Source organism: Chiloscyllium plagiosum, unplaced genomic scaffold, assembly GCF_037043375.1.
Source record: "Chiloscyllium plagiosum isolate Xiang-an unplaced genomic scaffold, Cpla_swu_hap1 HiC_scaffold_8, whole genome shotgun sequence".
NCBI classification, from domain to species: domain Eukaryota; kingdom Metazoa; phylum Chordata; class Chondrichthyes; order Orectolobiformes; family Hemiscylliidae; genus Chiloscyllium; species Chiloscyllium plagiosum.
In genome coordinates, this window is record NW_028270146.1 from 67,221,876 (window position 1) to 67,244,056 (window position 22,181).

Below are 22,181 nucleotides of genomic sequence, written 5' to 3' on the forward strand. Positions count from 1 at the left end.
CAAAAGTTCAGTTTTTTTTAAACCAAGGCTGTTAATATTGAACATTTCTCAAAACTGGCACTTTATATCTCCTGAAGATAATGTAGGGAAGCAAATTTTAAAAATTAAAATGAACACTATCAAAGCTTTTATTGCACCATTGTGCATACACAAAATTAACACAATAGTTACATGAACACTGAATGCTTAAAATATGGTTTACTCAAGTTGCTTGTTTGGTCAGCATTTGATACTTTTGACATTAAAGCGACCCGATACCAAAATCCAAAATTTTGTACAAAACACATAATACACATGCTGCCACAACACAAATTCTGTTTATTCTGAGTAGTGGGATACAAATATTTCTCAGACTCCCCTATTCTGACCACTTCTGAAGAGTAATGGCTGCTTTTCCCATTTATCGGAGAACTAGAACGAGCAAATAACTTTATAAGAGCCAAACTAACATTTTCAATCCAGACTACGGACTTCAGATAGCAGCATTTGAATGACAATTGCATCACTTCAGCAGGCTTTCATTTCCTGAAATAAAAAGTTTTTAAAAATTAGTAATCGACTAATTTGGCTGATTTTAAAGTCAAGTTACAAAGTCCAATTTTAAAAAGTGTGGCATTACATAGGCATCTTGTCAGCTTCTGTTGGTAGAGTCTGGTCATTTGCTTTCTGCAACAGCACTGCCTTCAGTTCATTAATCTTCTCATCAATTTCTATCAGACTGTAGCCCTGCAACACAAATAATTTAAAAGTATTTAAATGAGCAATACACTGGGATAAACAACTGTAATTATGCTTCTCAATTAGAAGCAGCATGATGCAACACAAACATTTCAAATGAAAAAAAGCAGCCACATTTAGCAGCCTTTTACATAATATGAGCTCTGTTTATTTGCTTTGGTATTCAGATACCAAGCTGAACTTGATGCAACAACAAGGTAGGACATTTAGGCATTAAAATCTTCTGACTTATTTTAATTAGATCATTCAGATTCTCTTGCTCCCCAAGACTGACAAAGTTGTTTGCCGCTCATATGCTAATTATAGCAAGTTATGCGCACTTAACGTCATAGAAAGCAAGGCTAGCATTGATCAGTAGTAGTGATACCACAGCATATTAAAGAGCATTCACATCAAGACTTCAGTCGTGGCACATTTTGGGTTAGTACAAAGGGAGAGGAGGGGATCGAGAAAATTAGTCTATTCTCTTGACAGTACTGGAAAATCCAGTGCTGACAGAAGACAATGCTAAAGAAGGGGAGATGAAGAAAGAAAGAGATGAAGAATGTAAAATAAAAAAGAAAATTATATTAAATGTACTTTTATAGTGCACTGAAAACTGCTCTAATTTCACTGTAATATAAATAGGAACCACGCTTTTAGTTTGCGGACACATTCCAGAGTCCGAGGCATACATATTCAAATCTAAGCACTAAACTATTTGCACACTTTGCTGCAAATAGGAATGAATGAAAAGAGGAAAAAGTACAAGCAGCTGTTTTTAATCACTAAACTGTAACTGAGTTTTTGTATTTCACTTTAAAAGCTATTTTCTAACATACTTCGTATAAGCCACCTGTAGTGCAAGCAGATCTGCATTAACAGTGAATTATGCCGAATTAGGCACCCACATTAAAACCAAAAATAAATGCAGCATTCAGGAATTTCAAACCCATTGGTTCAGTAAGGAATGTGTACTTTCCATGTTTAAGATAAACAGGAGTTGGGTGCGCTCAGTCAAAAAACAGCAGCCCAGATTTTTATCGCCATTTAGCTGCTAAGATTGAAAAGAAAGAGAAAGTGAAGAAGGAGAACTGACAAAAATATCCCTATCACTTCATATGGAAGCACTATAAATATAATATCATTAAATGACCACACATCCATGACCTCAGACTATACTGTATAAAATATTGAACATCGATGCAAAAAGACATACCTGAATTGTTTCATGAACTTTACGCCTTTTGCTTGGAAAATTCTGCAAAAGATATTCGTTTTTCCATTAGTGATAATTATTGATAATGTGATGGAAACCATTACGAAACTGCAAAATCTAAAACATATCAGCTAAAGACTTCAGCAGCCGATATTTTAACCCCATGAAAACAAAATAATTGGAATAAAGCATTTTTCAATTCTTAACTCCCCCACAAATTATCAGGAAAATTACTATTCGCTGTGATATAGTCTAAATGCATCATTCATTAAAGAGAGTTTTAATAAGTTCTAAAGATCCCTCTGACCATCATAACATTTCGAGTCATAGAGATGTACAGCACGGAAACAGACCCTTCCGTCCAACCTGTCCATGCCAACCAGATATCGCAACCCAATCTAGTCCCACCTGCCAGCACCTGGCCCACATCCCTCCAAACCCTTCCTATTCATATACCCATCCAGATACCTTTTAAATGTTGCAATTGTACTAGCCTCCACCACTTCCTCTGGCAGCTCATTCCATACACGTACCATGCTGTGTGAAAATGTTGCCCTTAGGTCTCTTTTATATCTTTCCCCTCTCACCCTAAACCTAGTTCTGGGCTCCCCAACCCCCTGAAGAAGGGCTTTTGCCTTAAACGTCGATTCTCCTGCTCCTCTGATGCTGCCTGGCCTGCTGTGTTTTTCCAGCACATTTTTCAACTCTGGTACTCCTGCATCTGCAGTCCTCACTTTCTCCCAGGGAAAACACTGTCTGTTTATCCTATCCATGCCGCTCATGATTTTATAAACTTCTATAAAAGTCACCCCTCAGCTTCCGGCGTTCCAGGCAAAAACAGCCCTAGCCTAGTCAAATCCTCTCATATCTTTTCTGAACTCTTTCAAGTTACACAATATCTTTCCGATAAGAAGGAGACCAGAATTGCCCGCAATATTCCATCAGTGGCCTAACCAATGTTCTGTACAACTGCAACATGATCTCCCAACTCCTGTACCCAATAGTCTGACCAATAAAAGAAAGCATACCAAACACCTTTGTCACTATCCTATCTGCCTGTGACTCCACTTTCAAGGAACTGTGTACCTGCACTCCAAGGTCTCTTTGTTCAGCAACATTCTCTAGAACTTTACCATAAAGTGTATAAGTCCTGCTAAGATTTGCTTTCCCAAAATGCAGCACCTCACATTTATCTGAATTAAACTCCATCTGCCACTTCTCAGACCACTGGCCCATCTGATCAAGATTCCGTTGTAATCTGAGGTAACCTTCTTTGCTGTCCACTACACCTCCAATTTTGGTGTCATCGCAAACTTATTAACTATACCTCTTAAGCTCATATTTATGTAAAATGAATATAATTTATTGTCTTGCAGGATTTGTAGCAGGATATTTAAAGTGTATACAGGGTGAAATGATTCTGACCACTTCAAATGACGAATTAATGGGAAATTTGGGTTAATCAAAAATGGAAAATAAGAACTTATGTTTATGGAACATATTGGCATGGACAGAAGATTGGCTGCCTAAAGGAAGCAGAGAGTAATAGGTGTTTTTCAGGTAGCAGGATGTAACGGTGGTGTGCACAGGGACCAGTGCTGGGAACTCAACTGTTAATGATTTATATAACATATGATTGCCAAATTTCTGAGTGGCAAATATTTGGCAAAAGCAATACAATGACGGAAAATGTGAACTACAAGTTTTTGGCACGAAGAATAAAATACCATGCACATTATTGAGACACTGCAAAGCTCCGAGATGCAGTGGGATCTGGGTGCCCTTGTATAGGAAGTGTAAGAGGTTGGTAAGCAGGTATAGCAAGTAATTAAGAAAACAAATAGAATGCTATCATTTATTGCAAGAGGAATTTAATACAAAAGGAGGGAGGTTAAGCTTCGGTACTTGCAGGACATTGGTTAGCCTGTATCTGGTGTTTAACTGAGAAAGACAAGGCCAATAAAATAAGGTAATGAAAGTAACTTAAGGTAAGCAAAGTTAAGTCTTAAACTAAGGCCTCAAAAGATTTAAATCAAGTACTCTGCAATGGAGTGAGTGTTTGGAGTAAAAGGTCCATAGTATAATTAGTATTCTTTATAGAGAATAAGTAACAAGCTTAATCCAAAGTGAAATCCTCAGGACCTGATCAGGTGTACCCTAGTACTCTATGGGAAGTTAGAGAAGTGATTGCTGGGCCTCTTGCTGAGATATTTGTATCAGTGATAGTCACAGGTGAGGTGCCGGAAGACTGGAGGTTGGCAAACGTGGTGCCACTGTTTTAGAATAGTGGTAAGGACAAGCCAGGGAACTATAGACCAGTGAGCCTGACATCGGTGGTGGGCAAGTTGTTGGAGGGAATCCTGAGGGATAGGATGTACATGTATTTGGAAAGGCAAGGACTGATTAGGGATAATCAACATGGCTTTGTGCTTGGGAAATCATGTCTCACAAACTTGATTGAGTTTTTTGAGGAAGTAACAAAAGAGGATTGATGAGGGCAGAGCGGTAGATGTGATCTATTTGGATTTCACTAAAGCGTTTGACAAGGTTCCCCATGGAAGATTGATTAGCAGGGTTAGATCTCACGGAAGACAGGGAGAACTAGCCATTTGGATACAGAACTGGCTCAAAGGTAGAACACAGAGGGTGGTAGTGGAGGGTTGTTTTTCAGACTAGAGGCCTGTAACCAGTGGAGTGCCACAAGGATTGGTGCTGGGTCCTCTACTTTTTGTCATTTACTTAAATGATTTGGATGTGAGCATAAGAGGTACAGTTAGTAAGTTTGCAGATGATACCAAAATTGGAGGTGTAGTGGACAGCGAAAGAGGGTTACCTCAGATTATAACAGTGTCTTGATCAGATAGGCCAAATGGGCTGAGAAGTGGCAGATGGAGTTTAATTCAGATAAATGTGAGGTGCTGCATTTTGGGAAAGCAAATCTTAGCAGGATTTATACACTTAATGGTAAGGTCCTAGGGAGTGTTGCTGAACAAAGAGACCTTAGAGTGCAGGTTAATAGCTCCTTGAAAGTGGATTCGCAAGTGAAGGCGGCGTTTGGTATGCTTTCGTTTATTGGTCACAGTATTGAGTACAGGAGTTGGGAGGTCATGTTGCGGGTGTACAGGACATTGGTTAAGCCACTGTTGGAATATTGCATGCAATTCTGGTCTCCTCTTATCGGAAGAATGTTGTGAAACTTGAAAGGGTTCAGAAAAGATTTACAAGGATGTTGCCAGGGGTGGAGGATTTGAGCTATAGGGAGAGGCTGAACAGGCTGGGGTTGTTTTCCCTGGAGCGTCGGAGGCTGAGGGGTGACCTTATAGAGGTTTACAAAATTATGAGGGGCATGGATAGGGTAAATAGACAAAGTCTTTTCCCTGGAGTTGGGGAGTCCAGAACTAGAGGGTATAGGTTTAGGGTGAGAGGGGAGAGACCTAAGGGGCAACTTTTTCACACAGAGGGTGGTACATGTATGGAATGAGCTGCCAGAGGAAGTGGTGGAGGATGGTACAATTGTGACATTTAAAAGGCATTTGGGTGGGTACATGAATAGGAAGGATTTGGAGGGATATGGGTCAGGTGCTGGCAGGTGGGACTAGATTGGTTTGGGATATTTGGTCAGCATGGACAGGTTTGACCGAAGGGTCTGTATTCACGCTGTACATCTCTATGACTCTATGTGAAGTCATAGCAACACAGCTCACATCTATCAGATGCTCCTCCTATGTTACACTTCCAATGACCATGGCAACCATGGTCACGGTGGCACAGTGGTTAGCACTGCTGCCTCACAGCACCAGAGACCCGGGTTCAATTCCCGCCTCAGGTGACTGACTGTGTGGAGTTTGCACGTTCTCCCTGTGTCTGCGTGGGTTTGCTCCGGGTGCTCCGGTTTCCTCCCACAGTCCAAAGATGTGCAGGTCAGGTGAATTGGCCATGCTAAATTGTCCGTAGTGTTAGGTTAGGGGTATGGGTGGGTTGCGCTTCGGCGGGTCGGTGTGGACTTGTTGGGCCGAAGGGCCTGTTTCCACATTGTAAGTAATCTAATCTAATCTAAACAAAATATGCAGGAAGTGTGTCCAGCTGCAGCTACTAGTAAACCACATTTTGGAAGCATGGGTGGACTTGTTGTGGAACATCCATGATGCCGAGCTGGTCATGGACAGCATGTTCGGTGAGGTGTTAACAATATAGATAAAGACTGAACAGGCAGAAAGGGGATTGGTGACTACCAGAGTACAGCAAGGCAAGTACGTAGGAGTTGGAGAAAGTGAGAACTGCAGATGCTGGAGATCAGAGTCAAGAGTGTGGTGCTGGAAAAGCACAGCAGGTCAGGCAGCATCTAAGGAGCAGGAGAATCGACGTTTCGGGCTTAATTAGGCATCTGTATGTAGGAGTTCCCTATCACTGTACCCCTCTCAGGGATTTCATTTTGGATATGATTTGGAGTGAAGGGAGAAAATGACTGAGGAGAAAGTGAGGTCTGCAGATGCTGGAGATCAAAGTTGAAACTTTATTGCTGGAACAGCACAGCAGGTCAGGCAGCATCCAAGGAACAGGAGATTCGACGTTTCGGGCACAGGCCCTTCTTCAGGAATTCCTGAAGAAGGGCCTGTGCCCGAAACGTCGAATCTCCTGTTCCCTGGAGAAAATGACTGATCAGGGATAGTAGCAGAAACCATGTGTGGCTCTACCAAATTTATTATCAGACAAAGAGGATGAAGAATTCCTGAAATGTATCTTAAAGAACTTTCTTGACCAAATGTTTCCAACCTAACAGGGAAGCACGCAATATTGACTTTAGTGCTAGGAATTAAATGCAGGTTAGAGGTGGGAAAGTATTTGGGGAAGTGATCATAATGTCATGCGAATTAAGATTAATAATGGAAAAGGACAAAAGAAAAGGGTAGACGATAGTTACCTGGATGAGCACTAACTTCACTGCATTGAAAAGGCATCTTGTGCAGGTGGACTGCAAATGGAAGAATAGTAGGCAGAACAGTATTTGAACAATGGCAAGTTGTTGAAGAGAAGTGATTCAATGGTAAATCCATGAAAGGAGAAAAGCAATGGTGTCTAAAACTTCTAAAGTTCCCTTTGAAATCAAGGTATAGAGGTTAAAATGGAAAACAGAAAAGTTAAGAATATAGGACTCAAAATGCAGTCAAGAACCAAGTTGAATACAAAAAGAGAAAAGGAGAATATCTCAACAAAAAGGGATAAGGAGGGAAAATGAAAAAACGTATGAGAATAAAGAAAAGCTAACGCAGAAGAAACCTAAATGCCTTTTACATACCATATAAATATGGTCTACGGAAAGGCGAGACTGACTCGGGACTGAAAAGGACATTTGTTGTCGAACCAAAGTGAATGCATGAGGTACTACTTGAGTACATTTTATACTTCAGTAAAGAAGGGATGTGGCAGGATTTTTTATGATAAAACAAGATAAAGGGATAGTATTTAAATGCCTGGCAGTCCTGAAAATAGAAATGTCACCAGGCCCACATGATGTGTATCCTAGATTAGTGCAGGGTGCAAGGTTGAAACAACCATACAGTTGTTCAGTGCAAGGGTTGGGTAAAACATTGTTTTAACAGTATATTTCAGATTCGTTTTTTTTTTAAACTTTTCCCTGCTGTTTGAGAGAGCTTATAAACATCCCTGTCTGGCCCTGACATTCAAGTTTGCAACGTGGTGAATATAATTTTCAAGGTACATCAAAGAAGTTCTCCAGGTAACCTGAGCAACACTGCTGCCTTAACAAAACATCCTGTTTTTGTTTTCAGGCTAGCCCCATTCTTAGTCATACACCTGGAAGGTGACAAAAGAGAAAATAAAATGGTTAAATTTCCTTCCCCTTTATTATGATATAGAAGGCAAGACCAGAAGTAGTGATGGAAGTAGAATTCATAAGAACATTTGAAAGGGAAGTTGAGTCATTTACAAAACACACAGTTCTTGTTAAAGAAAAGTTCTGGGAAAGAGTTGGGAATAGAATTAAGGAGATAGCCCCTTCATAAAGCTAACACAGATGCCATGGATCCCATGGTACCTTTCAATTCTGCAGAACACTTATGAGTTTACAATTAACCTGAAAAACATATTACTTTAGGCAATGAGGATGATAAACATACCACATGTTGAAAATATTCTGGAGAAAGACCTTCCAAATGAAGAATTCTATCTTCCAGCCTCTTGATTCTTTGATAAATATCAATTGGAACTGGACCATCTACAAACATACATGATTTCTATTGATTAATGGGTACTTAAGTATTAAAAACATTAGTTCCTCTAAATTTAATCTTTCAAGTTTGGAACAACAACGAATTTCCAAGTTCATGGAACAGTAAGAATACCATGGTGAGAACCAATTCTCAACAATTACAAGAGCTCACCCAGTAGCAAGATAAAGGATACCTTGTAGGGCTAGAGATCAAATTAAAAAGGAGTATAATGCAGATGGGGGTGATAAATCCTGTTGTTATGGTCCAATTTGAAACAAATAATATTGATTAGAATGGGGAGGAGTTTTGGGCAAACAAGAGTATCAGGGATTTGGTTCTAAATTGAAATGCAGGGTACAGAATTACTGCCCTAGTAATATCCGAACTGCCACTAGGAAAGACAGATCAGAACAATTAGTATATGCTAAAGTGGTTTGTATGGAAAAGATGGGTTCCTTTTCATAAGACATTGGTTACACAGTTCTGGGACAGGATGTATGGCTCTTCATGAATCGGGATGGGACCCTTTCCTTGCAGAAAGGATAATTATTGAGATGACAAAGGCTTTGTAACGGGGGAGATTGATGGCAAGAAAATATAGCATTACAGGACTTGCAAAATGATGGTTAAACTGAAAAGTGAGACGAAATCCCATTAACGATTGAAAGTTATTGTACAGCAATATACTCAGTAATAACATAAGGGAGCTGGAGTCATTTGTATAACAAAAACCTAAAGAACTGCAGATGCTGGAAATCAGAAACAAAACAGAAACAGATCCCTGAAGGCAGCAAGGCATATTCATAGAGTAGTTGAGGTGCTGTACAAGATATGTCTTGATCAGTTCCTGCGCAGATTATAAAGAGCAGGGAGGTACAAAAAAAATCTTTGATTAGGCCACAGCTGCAGTACGATGTGCAGTTCCTGTCACTGCAGTATAGGAAGGATATGAACAGATTGGGGGGGTGCAGAGGAGATTCACTGGGATGTCACCTGTAGCTATGAAGAGAAGCAGCACAAGTGTGTTTTTTTTAGAAGCAGCAGTGAAGATTGAGAGGGTTGAGACTGAGGTTCATCTGTGATTTGCATTAAAGCAAATCACAAAAAAAGTGAGTTCATAATAAGATGTTGAATATATTTGAGAGATTGAAAATTATAGACAAGTATATAAATATTTAATACATACCTGGAAAAGAAATTATAATTCACTATAAAAGGAGAGATGTTTAAATGCATAAGCAAGTATATACCAAGAGTCAAATACCAATGCAAAGATAAGTGGGCAAATATAGTTAGAGTTTAAGCAGATTTGCTTCACAAATGCTATAATCTCTCACTCTATCAATACAGGTCAGGAATATTTTATCTGAAAACCTAAGGACCAACCAGTTTTCAGATAGTCCATTTAGTCTGTTCGGGCCCTTCACTTAATCTGAATCGACCTGAATGTGCCCAAAAGCAAGTTTTCTTTTCCCAAATGGCTGAACTCTGTCTACAGGTCCCTGAGTTTGGGCTGTTTGGATAAAATCTTCACTTTAAGGTTCATTTGGGTTTCTTCAGGCCAAGCAAAGTTTTTTCTCCCCAAAGGGCCAAACTCAGAATGTGTACAGATTCATTCAGAACTACTTTCAAAAAGACCTTCTGGTTTTATGGCTTTTTGGATTTCAGATGTTATGGATACAAAAAAATTTTATTCTCAAATTGTGCTAAACTTTGCTTAATAAGATTTTATGGTCTTATGAAATGTTCATAAGGTAAGCTACAACTTGTCTTAGTTAGTCACAATGCACACAAGACATTATAAGGAAGTTCCAATTTCAGTACATTACAGGGCAAAATGTCTGGCAATTAGCACTGGTAAACAAAACCAAAACAGAACTGGTTCTAATACTAATCCAATCTCAGAGTTCTTCCAGCAGGACTAGAGGAACCAACCAAATATTCCCCTTGCAATTTATGTCTGCATATCAATTTAATTAATTATTTTACAATCATTCCTCTGTACTCTTTATTAAGTTAGCCTTAGGAGAGGTTACAAAATGAACTACACCTGTTGGAAGCTTCAAGTGAGTTTCCATATTGTGAAGCCTCTCTTCAACAGCAGGGTTACCACAATTTTGTGTCATAGTTTCACATTTTTGCAGAGATGCTTCCACACCTTCAGTCCTTGTCTGGGGCCCATACGTATTCACAACTCTTGAAACTGCAATAAAAACAAACAATTTTGAAAAATATAAGTAAAGTGTATAGGATATTTTTTGCTCCTTTACTATAAATGACAGTTTTCACAATGCAGCAACCACTTAAATAATCTACAACAAGCACTTCAAAGTGACTCCAAAACTCAATAGTAATTATCTACAGAATGCAACATTACATCATTATGTGCAAATGATGCTATTTCTCTGGATTGCCAAAAGCACAGCCAGTGCTCACACTCAAGTTATAGTTCTGCAGGCTACACAGGGAATAATAATACATAATTAGTGATAAAGTAACCTTGTTGCAATTTTTACAACACCATTTGCTTCAGGATTTGTAATGCTGAAAAATGAAAGACAATTTGTCAAAGCTTTTCATTCTGGGCTCAACATAACAATTCAGAAGAAAATCAATGTGAATGTAAACAAAAAATCTTGTGAGGAAAAGCATGCTAAATAGTAGGCAATGGACTCTGATTGATAGGGGCATTGCCTTGAAAAATATGAGTTAAATGACGACTTACAATTAACTATCTTGCTTGTTTAAATTTAAACTAGTCAGGGTGACTGTGACTGGTCAAAGCACTGTCTTTAGCAATGACCACATGATTGGCTGTCACCTATTTTGTTCAGGCAAGGTACATATACATGTTCTTTCTCTCTGTAAAGAACAGGGTCTGCTTTGTTAATTTGTGCAGCATTCAGTAAGTGCAAGTGCATAACATGTTTTGCAATTTGGCTTGATAAGTTCAAGATAAAAAACCTACGCAAGATGTCCTTTGTCAGTAATTCTAAGTGATTATTTATCTGTACTGCTACTGGACCAAATGGAGTACACCTCTAAAAACAATGAGAGAAATACGGCAAAAGGCCTGGTTAATATATCTCCCTCTTATCCATAAAAACTATTAATAAAAATAACCTAATTCTGACAGTCAAATATAAATAAACTCATACATTAATCTAATGATTAGTGGAGAACTTACCAAATTATAACAGGGTTTTTTTTTAAACACAGAAGCAGTTTATTGATGATAGTAGGAGGCCAGCGTTAGAGTAGGAGGTTGTGCATTGGAATCTCAACATACCAAGTTCTGCAAAGGAATTTAATCTGATGCCCCTGCTTTGGCTACTTTGACTAATTTATGTATTAAAAACACTTTAGTCAAGTACCTGTCAGTGAGGTAGACAAAGGGACATGAAATGCAAACAGAATTCTAATTCAATTGTATTAATAAAATATTCCTTATTAAAACACTATGTGAGCATTTCCCGAATTCCCACGATAATTATTCTCTATCTCGCACTATCCTACTGAGAAAGGTCATTATCTGCAATAATACATATGCTTGAGCTGGGCTTTTGGAATTTCCTTTGTTTTGACAGGGGCTGGCACTCTTTCACAAAGATGGTATGCAGGAGTCAGGCTATTTTCTCTCTCTATTTCCAGATGGTTGGAGCTCTGCTGATGGGCCAGGTTGTGTCTCTGCTCAGTCTTCACTGAGGGTCTGGCATCTAGGTGTGCGGTCTTATCTCCCCTCCTTCCTAACCTTCCAAAAGGTTCTGTGGCCATTAGCCAATGGAATCATGAGCTGAGTTCAAATCATCCAATGGGATCATGCCATCAACCTTCATTGTAGCCATGCCAGGTGGTATAAAGTGCACATATTGAGGCAGCCAAGGTGTCAGAACATCTGGTCAACATTTCTCCAACACACTACACTTGGACTGGTTTTAACAGGTTTCTCTTGAACCTTTGTAACCTCTTCAATCTTGGTTCCACAGTTTTCTATAACTGCTGGCTCCTGTTTAATTTAATCTGGATAATTTTCCATCAGGCCTTAGTTCTCTAGCTGTGGGTCAATTTATAATGTCCAACTTTGGGCTGGTGGTCACTTATTACAAATACAATAGGTAAAAACCAAGAACAAAAAGAAAAAGAAAGGCTATGGAAATCATCAGATGTAAAAGCCAAACTTGTTCATAAATACCCTCCCAAGAAGGAACTCTATCACACTTGTCCACATTAGCATACATATGACTCCAGCTCTATGTCTAAAATACAACTCAATAGTTCCTGAACTGCCTAACAAATCAATTGATTGAAAAGCAACTCCAACTGGTAACTTGGATGAACAATAAATGCAGACTTTATGGCACTGGTCATATTCAAACAGTAAATACTTGATTGAATTATATGTAAATACAAAATCAAATGGAAGATTGAGAAAGGTAATGTCTCACAATCAATGGGAAATTTTTTGGGCAGTTAACAAAGTTTATGGGGATGGCTCTAAGTCTGCTTAGTTTACTAGAATGAAAAGGAGGAATTGAAGGTAGAAAGCACTAAGTAGAAAATAATGATGAGATTTGTAAAAGGACTGAAGTTCTTTGCGATACTTACATTTCCAGTCAACATGAAGCAAACATTAGATTAATCAATTATTTAGTTGTTTCAGAAGGAGATCTAATGAGTCAATTTTGTTCAGATTGCTGAATAGGATAAATTTGAAGAACTGCCTGCAATTTAGAGCAAGCTGTCTTCAAAAGAAGATATTACTGAAAATATAATTGTTAAAACAAGATACTAATTATGAAGACCCATTGGAAGAGGTTGAAACATTGGGCCAGATTTTCCAATGGCCTGAAAGTAGTTTCTACAACATAGATGGGAGTTGCATGTCAGGATCCAGTGAAAACCCTGGTCTAACAGACTCCCATTTCCCAAGCAATTCATTTGAAGTTTCCAACAGGCAATTTCCTTGCATTTGGAACCCTCCTATAGAATCCATTTAAAATTGGAGAATTTGGAGAGTTCCACTGCAATTAGTAGTTAGGAAAAGTTAGACAGTCATAAACCTAGCCTGGGTAACTATTAAGCCAATCCCCAACCTAACACAAACCCACCCAGTTCAAAGTCTCCCAGTCTGTGACTTGACATCATGCCCCCTGCCCAGAGAGCCAAAATTTAACCTCCCATGCCCCGCAGAACCTGACAGTGTCCCATTACAAGGCAGGACACCAATGGTCCTCTCCCTAACAAACCCGCAGCTCCCCCCAAATCATCCCTAACCAGGCTAACCAATACACATCACTTACTTTGGCACCCTAACTTCATTCCTACACACCCACAACAAGTGTTGTCAAAGTGTCTCCCTCTGCAGCTCAGTATTCAAAAGTCACAGAATATGACAAATGCTGCCATGAAAAGGGGAACATGTTTCTTTCTTCCTGACTATCCAGCTCTACAAGATACTTTTTGGATTTAAAATATTCTCCAAACTGTGATTGGAATCTCTTTACCAAAAATAATTCTTGATGTCTAAAAAGAAATGGTGTAGTAATTTGCCGTGATTGTCCCTCCTTGGAAAATTCGACCCATGATCACTTGGCTTTCTTGGATAATGAAAGCAAATAAGTTTAGATTTCAATAGCCAAAGGGATTTTCTAAGATTGTGGTGTTTCCACCTACTTCCCCCTTCCAATTCTTGATTCAAATCTTGTTTAAATGAGGTGATTCTGCAACATGTTTCTCAAATAATCTCAAAATAGGGCTTTATTCTTACCAAAAAAGACAGAGGTGTAACTTGATGGATTTCTTCAAAGGTTATGAAAAGTGTTGATTGCGCGGATGTCAGGAAGATATTCCCCGTAATGAATAAGCCCAAAACTAAGGTCCTTGTATAATATTTAGTAACTAATATACCTAATAGGAAATTCAGGAGAAAAAAACTTTAACTCAGCAAGAGCATACAGTATAGAACATCATACCACAAGGAGTAGTGAAAGCAAATAGTACCAATGTATTGAAGGAGAAGCCCCATAAAACACAGGGGAGGAAGGAATAGCAGGCCATGCCGGCCAGGTTACACGAGAATGATAGGAGGTGACTCATCTGAAGCAGAAATATCAGTATGACTTAGTTTGAGAAAATTGTCTGTCACTGTGATTTATGTTCTATGCAAGTGCATGCAAAAACTTTACCTCTATTATGTTGCTCTGGATGATTTATTACATACAAGTGAAAAATCAATAATGACAGATGCACTCAAAATACAACGACAATTTCAAAAATGTAATAAAAATCTACTACATTTAAACAAGTCTATAAGTGATGTAGTGACGAGATATATTCAGAGTTTTCACAGAGTCAAACATACCCAAATGTATTTTTCAGTGAATTTACAATCATATTGAAAATACAATTCAAATTTCTTATGCTGATAGAAGAACAAACATAAATCCTTAGCTTCAAAGAGATATTAGAAAAACAAGTATCTCTACGGAATATGAAATTGGCATACCTTTTATATGACTTTTGAAACCAGGATGCGGTGTGAAGACTGCATCTGTTCTAGCACAGCTATTTTCTGTTAAACACAGATTTATTCCAAAGATTAATTATGAAAAGAAAACAGGAATTGTACATTTCACTTTTCAAAGTAAATGAAACAGGTACAAAAGTTGACTCCAGAACAAAATTTTTGAATTTACGTCATTAGATATGTTTTACTACATAGTAAAGGAGAATCAAATGGACAGGTTAAAAAGTTCTAAACTTAATAATATTAAGGACATCTTGTAAATTAACATATATTGGTACCTTGGTCTCCATGGTGCACTTTAGAAACTAACCTTGATTACAATTAATAACGTTGCAGAATTCACGAATGTTATTTTCATTAATCTCTGCCTGCTTTCTCTCCATGAATGCTGAAATTCGTCTTTCAATCTGAGAGAGAATAAAATTGTATGGTAAACAGTTTCACCTATTTGCACTAAAATAAGCAAACTATTCAAATAATTAAAATCAATGGACTTTAAGGAAAGTGTAACTACATCTTACTTCATCTCTGTTTGCCTTGATTTGAACCAATTCTGTATCAGTCTGGCTTTTTGGTTCATCTTGTCCTTCATACTTGTTTTGAGCATCATTTAGAAATACTTTTGTTTTTAGATTAATTGGTTTATTTGAAATTTGCTTATGGCCAGTCATTGCTAAATTGGAATAATTATCAGGTTTTGTCAGCAGCATAGTCTCTCCTCTGTTTCCACTCCCAGATAGGTCTTTTCTCGTCATTAATTTCAGCTTATCTGAAACATACTAACAATAAATTATAGTTAGTAAACCATATTGACATTTTAGTTTAATTAATACACAGTTACGTGTTTTTTTTTGTTCAGCTGGGATGTTTTGACATGAGCCATTTCCAGTATGATTCTCTTTAATAAGCTACGGTTAAATAGATCAGGCTCCTATTGCCCCATATGGTTCAAGCATTTTCTTGCCCTGTAAGGATCACCCAACTAATGCAACATGTGAGTAAATGGTAGTGCCAAAGCTCAAGAGTCAATTGATATTACTGCTGTTTAGCCAACCAGAATCAGACAGTTTCACATCACAAATTACTGATATACTTTCTATTGTCTTTAACCAGACCTCCCTAACCATGGTGTGGAGGTACCAGTGTTGGACTGGGATGGACAAAGTCAGAAGTCACATGACACCAGGTTATAGTCCAACTTGTTGAACTATAACTTGGTGTCATATGACTTCTGACTTTGTTCCTAACCATGGGGCCTTGATTTTCACAGAATTATCTGGAGCAGTGTGTAAAGAATCCCAATGCAAGTGACAGGCTTTCACCTCCAACCCACCCCACCTCAGTGAACTAATTTACTTGTTTAAATCATTAACAATGCCATGCACTAGCACAGGAGTATCAAATCTGCCAGTGTTGATGTTACTCCATACTTCCATAGCCTGGTTTGCGTCATTTTAACCCCAAGAAACTCTTCTCATTTGAAAAGAACTTTACAGAAAATTAATTAGACAACTCCTTTCAAAGCGGTTGAGCCTGTGTCGCACATATAGCAATTACCAAGAACTCCAGAGACACAGCAAATACAAAATATTCATTTGATACCATTTCTGTTTGAACAATAGTAGCAAAACTTTACAAGCATTTGCTTAACCCTGGATACCACTTGCAAGAATCTAAATGCAAAGGTCTGCAGACACTAAAAAATAGAAACTTTTTTAAAATGCTGACTCATACTGGACTTGAAGTATTAACTGTTTCTCTCTCCACAGATGATCAGCTTAGCCAGCTTTTACTGTTTCTATTTCAGATCTGCAAGAAACATTTGTTACAAATCTCAGCCTTTCATTTATTGCATATGGAAGTCCAAAAGTTGAAAAATGAAGAGTGAGCTTACAGTATACCATTTAGATGAGTAATGATATAATAGCTGTTGCTGTCAGAAGTCTTTGTTCTCAGCCTCAACCCACAGAGGTCTCTGTACTCACCCTCAGATTTTTAAGAATTCATTCATAGGATGAGGACATCACTGGCAAGACCTGCATTTATTAGCCATCTCTAATTGCTAACAGTTAAGAGTCAACAGCAGCTAGACCGATATGTTGACCAGACCAGGTAAGGATTGGCAGTTCCCTTCCCTCAAAAGACATTGTTGAACCAAATGGATTTTTTCAGTGATTTATTGAATTCAAATTCCACTATCTACTGTGGCAGGATTCAAACCCAAGTCCCCAGAACAATAATTGAGTCTCTGGATTAACAATCCAGTAATATTACCACTAGGTCATTACCTCCCCCTAGATTTCTGATCAGATTTCTGACATTGCATCTGCACATCACTAATAATACTACTTTATCTTTACTTCAGATGGGCATTCATGTCCTCTTCCATCATCAATAGTGAGCAATGCTCTGGCCTGCATCATACACAATACATGGAAAGAATGTATGAATTTATTTCCACATACTACAAGATATCTTTCAATTTAATCATCTTGTAATTTAGTCACGCCATATGTAGGGCTCACTAAATTAATTTAAATACTTCCAGATAGCCATTAATATAGAGAATAATTTTCTTAAAATCAAACTTATATTTATGCTTACCTGTAAATCAAGGATATGTTGTTGGAGTAAGCTACTAAGGTGCCCTGGGTTGAGATGTGCTGGCAGACTCTGAAGCTTGCGTAGATCAATAGTAATATTTAAAACATCATCTCCAACATTAAGCTTTAATAATAGAAAGTCATTAAACAAGTTTCAAAATCACTGGTTTCCAACATCAAAGAGCAACAGACTTACTTGCAAGTCATATAAACTGAGCTAAGCAACAAAGGCAAATTTAATTGGCATCAATAGATTGATCATTTCAAAATGTGGGCACAGTCATTCTATACTTCAATTTGCCAGCACAAAAATCATTAACAAATGCTGATTTTGCAACAATTATTTGGAGTTATTGCCCTGTATTTCCAGATCAGACGCAATCACTACTTTTGCATCAGTGCCTTGAACACAATGCTTTTACAACAGCAATTCACCATTCAAATCCCTTCATTATGTTTTTCACCACACACTACATAACTGAGCAGGAAACTCCCACTCTTTCTTCCTGCCACTTCTGTATGTCAGAACGTTACATGGGTTGAAACTCAACCTGTTTGGCCAAGTTATGAATGTTTCTTCTTTAGTCATCAAGTCCTGAAGTGGGATGTAAACTCTAAGTTTCTGCTCAGAAGCAGGGATATTATGCACTGTGCCACAAGACCATTCTCACTAAACTGCTAACCACCCACTTCTTCTCCTAGCCCCCACATTAGGCAATGGTGTGAACAGATTTTCCAATGTGGTTCCCCATTCTTTTAAAATATATCTAATTTCTGGAACACTATGGTGCTATTTTCAACTTTCCATTCCTCACCATAATCCTTGAATTTGTTATCACCTCCCAAATCTTTTCCCAGAAATCCAAGATTTAGAGGGCCGCTATTCAATTTTCCATTAAACCACATTAACCAAAGCAACTCTTATCCAAGTAATAAATACTGACAAAGGTAACTATGTTTCTGTGACTTGTATGCAACCTTTGACATGGTTCTCTACACCGTGCTCCTCCGATGTTTCTCAGTCATGGCCCAGCAGGTTGGGGCTGCTCTTATCTGGTTTTGTTCTTATCTTAAGTCAGAGAATTACTTGCAATGATGTCTCTTCCTACACCAATATCTTGGATCCCCAAATATGTAGCCATGACATCCTGTTTATCATCTACATTTTTTCCCTTAGGTAGCAATATCCGAAGGCACAGCATTAGTTCTAAATCATAATCTGATGACACCCAACTCTACCTCACCACCACACTAAACTTCACCCATTGTTAATAGACTCTCCCCCAAGAAACCCAAAAGCAGATGTTTAGGATTATCACTCCTCCAAGATACACACCATCCTGACTTGAAACTGTTGCTGTTCCTTCACTGTTGCCTGGGTCAAAATCCTGAAACTCCATGCTAAATAGCTATGGCTATAACTCCACCCCAAAGACTGCAGCAGTTAAGAATGCAGCTCCCCACCATTTTTTCAAGGTCAATTAAGCTCACTTTGCCAGGAACACCCATATATTAAGAAGAAATTAGAAGAAAAACAGACTCCATACCTGACATTAGTATTGAATATGCCACTATCTGCTTCAATTAAATATACAGTCATCAATTTTGGTCCCTGTTCCAAATTCCATTGCCTGGTGACTGACTTCATCTCTCTAAGCTAATCTATTTTCAACTTTATTGCCATGTTTGAACCAAAATGAAATTTTGACTGCATATTCATGACTACCTATATCCAAATCCATAGAATCACCGAACTTTGTCTCTTTGCCAGCTCACTTGCTGCTCAACCTTTCAAGTCTAATTATTCTAATACATACCTGGCTGGTTCCCCACATTCTACCTCTATAAACCCTCCTAAAATTCTACAGCCTGCAATTTAAGGCCAAGTGTGAAGGGCAAAGAAGGAAGGGGAGAGGGGGCGGGCAGGCGGGTGAGGAAGGGGAGAGGGGGCGGGCGGGGAAGAGAGAGAGAGAGAGAGAGAGAGAGAGAGAGAGAGAGAGAGAGAGGATCTGATTGCGATACAAAGAATTCCAAAGAGTACAGACAGGCAGAATTTTTTCCCTCAGCTAAGCTCCATAACTAGGAAGCAGTTTAAAAATAAGGAGTCTGGAAGTTTAGAGGGGATTGGAGGGAAAGTAATTTCAGAGGGTTGTGGGTGTCTGGAACTCAGTACCTGAAAGAGAGATAGAGCCAGGAACCCTTATGTCAGTTAAACATTATTTAGATGAACTCTTGAAATGCCATAGCATATAAGATGATGGGCCAATCATTGGAAAATAGGATTAAAACAGATGAATTGATGACTGGCATAGACCAGATGGGCTGAAGGGACTCTTTCCATGCTGTAAAATCTCTACGACTATTCAATGCCAATCACTTATTGCATCAATGTTCGCAGTATATTGGTTCCCAATCTAGCTATGCATTGATTTTTAAAACTCTCATTCTTGTTTTTAAACCCCTTCACAGGCTCCACCATATCATTATAAAGTTCTAAAGCCCCACAATGCTGAATGACATATATGCTTTTCTAATTCTGGCTTCTTGAGCATTCCTGATTTTAATTGCTCCACTACCAGAGATCAAACCTTCAGTTTCCTTGGCCCCAAACTCTGGAATTGCCCCTCTCTGCTTAGTTTTGCTCCTTCACAATATTGTTAAAACGTATCCAATAAAGTAAGTGTTCTGAAGGAATTATTGCTAGTTATATTGGGGCAGCACAGTGGCTCAGCAGTTAGCACTACTGCCTCGTAGCACCAGGGACCTGGGTTCGATTCCAGTCCCAGGCAACTGTCTGTGTGGGTTTCCTCCCACCATTCAAAAATGTGCAAGTTAGGTAAATTGGCTATGCTAAATTGCCTATAGTGTTCAGGGATGTGTAGGTTAGTTGCATTAGTTAGGGGTAAAAGTAGAACAATAGGGTAGGGGGAAATGAGTCTAGGTGGGTTACTGTTTGAAGGATTGGTGTGGACTTGTTGGGAAAGAGGGCCTGTTTCCACACTGCAGGGATTCTAGGAAATTGGCTCTACCTATTCTACTGATGTGGGATGTGCCAGTGTTGGACTGGGGTAGACAAAGTTCAAAGTCACACAACATCAGGTTATGGACCAACAGGTTTATTTGGAAGTACAGGTACCAGCTTTCAGAGTACTACACCTGTTGGACTATAACCTGGTGTGTGATTTTTAACTTTATTCTACTGATGTCAATCTGCAAGTGGAGGCAAAAAATTCTATTCTAACTTTTGGACAGAGGAGCTGTATCTATTCTAGCTTACTTACTATACTTGCTATCATATAAATAAATGTTTTTTTTCCCCTGTAGGTACTCTACACTGATGTTTCCTCTACCACGAGTAACTAGATAGACCCAAAACAAGGCAAAGACAAAAGAGGATTGGTGACAGTGAGCTACCTCAGACAACTCCTATCCAATTAGACATTCTGGTAGAAGTCACAAAAACCCACAAGGTAACATGGAGTGGTCATTTGCAAAAACACCTCAAAATTTGCACTTTCATCTAGATTTTGATACCATATGGTTGTCACACTTTTATATCACTCCTGCGAAAGGGCTTAGGTTGTTTTATTATTTTGGAGGTGATACATCAACTGTAACTGCTCAAAGCACAAAATGTATCTCTAATGAAAGCCGGTATCTACCTGAAGCATCAAACAGCGTCCAAAAATGCTGCCTGAGGTCACTTTACCATGTCCTGGTATTTCTCTCATTTAATTGGAGAACGCTAACTCAAAATGACGGCCCAACTGCTCGGGCAGACATTTGCCGTTGACTGAAAATGGATCTGCCTGAAGTTACCTCGGTATCTGGGCCTGCGGCTCAAAGCACAATCTCCCCCACCCCCCCGAGACCTCAGGCGACGTCCGTTTGAACGGGCGCCTCATTGGGGCGCGGCGTCTTACTCCAGGCCCAGGCTGCAGCCCAGGCCTGACTTCCCCAAGGCACCGCGGGTGGGGGCGGGGCAAGAACGAGGGCTTTTCGAATCGAAGAGAGCGGGAATGCGGTAACGGACCTGCCGGTGGAAGCGGCTGAGCGCGTTGAGCAGGGTGTGTAGGCTCTGGGCCATCTCCTTGTCGGCTGGTCCTGGTCCCGGTCCCGGTCCCGGTTCCACCTCCACCTCCTCTTCCTCCGCCGCCATGACCGAAGCGAAAGGTGAGCAGCAGCTGCTCATGTTGTGCATTGCACTGCCTTCTCGATCAAAATCTCACCCGCCTTCTGTGGCCATCTCCCTGGGAATAAACATTTCACATCTATTACTGATGTTAGGCGCACTCTCTCCTTGACCAGTCTCTTTTTTAAAAAAATCAGTTCGTTGTTAGGTATGAAACAATTTTTAAAAAAGGACACAGAAATTAATTTTCGTTGACTGGAGCTGCCTGAGCCGCTGAGTGTTTTCGGCAAATTCTCCTATCCATTCCAGCAATTTCTGTATTGAATGCCCTTCCCCAGTCCAGCCAGTAAAATGTCCCATTCACGCATTTTTAAAGTCAGCCACGTCAGGGAATGCAGTAAAGGGCAGTTTCAGCTAAGGGCACTCACCTCTGAAGTTCAGCTGTTTTGTGCATATCTGAATTTAGGCTGTAATCCGTGTGGCGCAACTCTGGAGAACGGTGGAGTATCGGTGAACGCCACTTGTTTGCATTGTTGACTACATCTTTTCTCACCTTGCTGATGACTGAGAGTGGACTTTGTGGGGTGGCAATGGCCACTTTGCATTTGTCCATCTTTTTGTGGGCAGTTTTCCACAACATTTGGTAGATGTTCTTCCGTACCTGAACTGACACTTGCCCAGGAGCATGACTTTTGTGAAACACAGGAGCAGGAAGAATATAAAAGTAGAGTTTTGTTAAACCTAGAATGACTGC

The 22,181-nt window shown here is 39.2% G+C and overlaps 1 protein-coding gene across 2 annotated transcripts; it reads right to left on the reverse strand.

Moving 5' to 3' along the window:
• Nucleotides 1-301: 301 nt before the first annotated feature.
• Nucleotides 302-21,793, reverse strand: mbip (MAP3K12 binding inhibitory protein 1). Of its 2 annotated transcripts, none has more exons than XM_043697836.2 (10): nt 21,329-21,793; nt 17,297-17,419; nt 15,214-15,471; nt 15,003-15,099; nt 14,672-14,737; nt 10,217-10,369; nt 8,074-8,171; nt 1,937-1,978; nt 620-726; nt 302-525 (listed from the first exon to the last, which is right to left on the reverse strand). In XM_043697836.2, exons 1-10 carry the CDS (start codon nt 21,494-21,496, stop codon nt 519-521), a joined length of 1,119 nt encoding a protein of 372 aa, XP_043553771.2. In that variant the 5' UTR covers nt 21,497-21,793; the 3' UTR covers nt 302-518. The 2 variants fall into 2 exon arrangements, with proteins under 2 accessions (XP_043553771.2, XP_087846055.1); XM_087989929.1 differs by lacking the exon at nt 21,329-21,793 and adding an exon at nt 20,958-21,108.
• Between the last annotated feature and the right edge of the window lie 388 nt (nt 21,794-22,181).

Excerpts from the sequence above, each read along its gene's own strand:
- mbip (XM_043697836.2), bottom strand. The coding sequence starts at position 21,496 with ATGCACAACATGAGCAGCTGCTGCTCACCTTTCGCTTCGGTCATGGCG. Across the intron at positions 17,420-21,328 it reads TCAGCCGCTTCCACCGGCAG|CTTAATGTTGGAGATGATGT; the intron begins GTCCGTTACCGC and ends CTATTATTAAAG. Across the intron at positions 10,370-14,671 it reads TTTCAAAAGTCATATAAAAG|TTTCAAGAGTTGTGAATACG; the intron begins GTATGCCAATTT and ends TTTTTATTGCAG.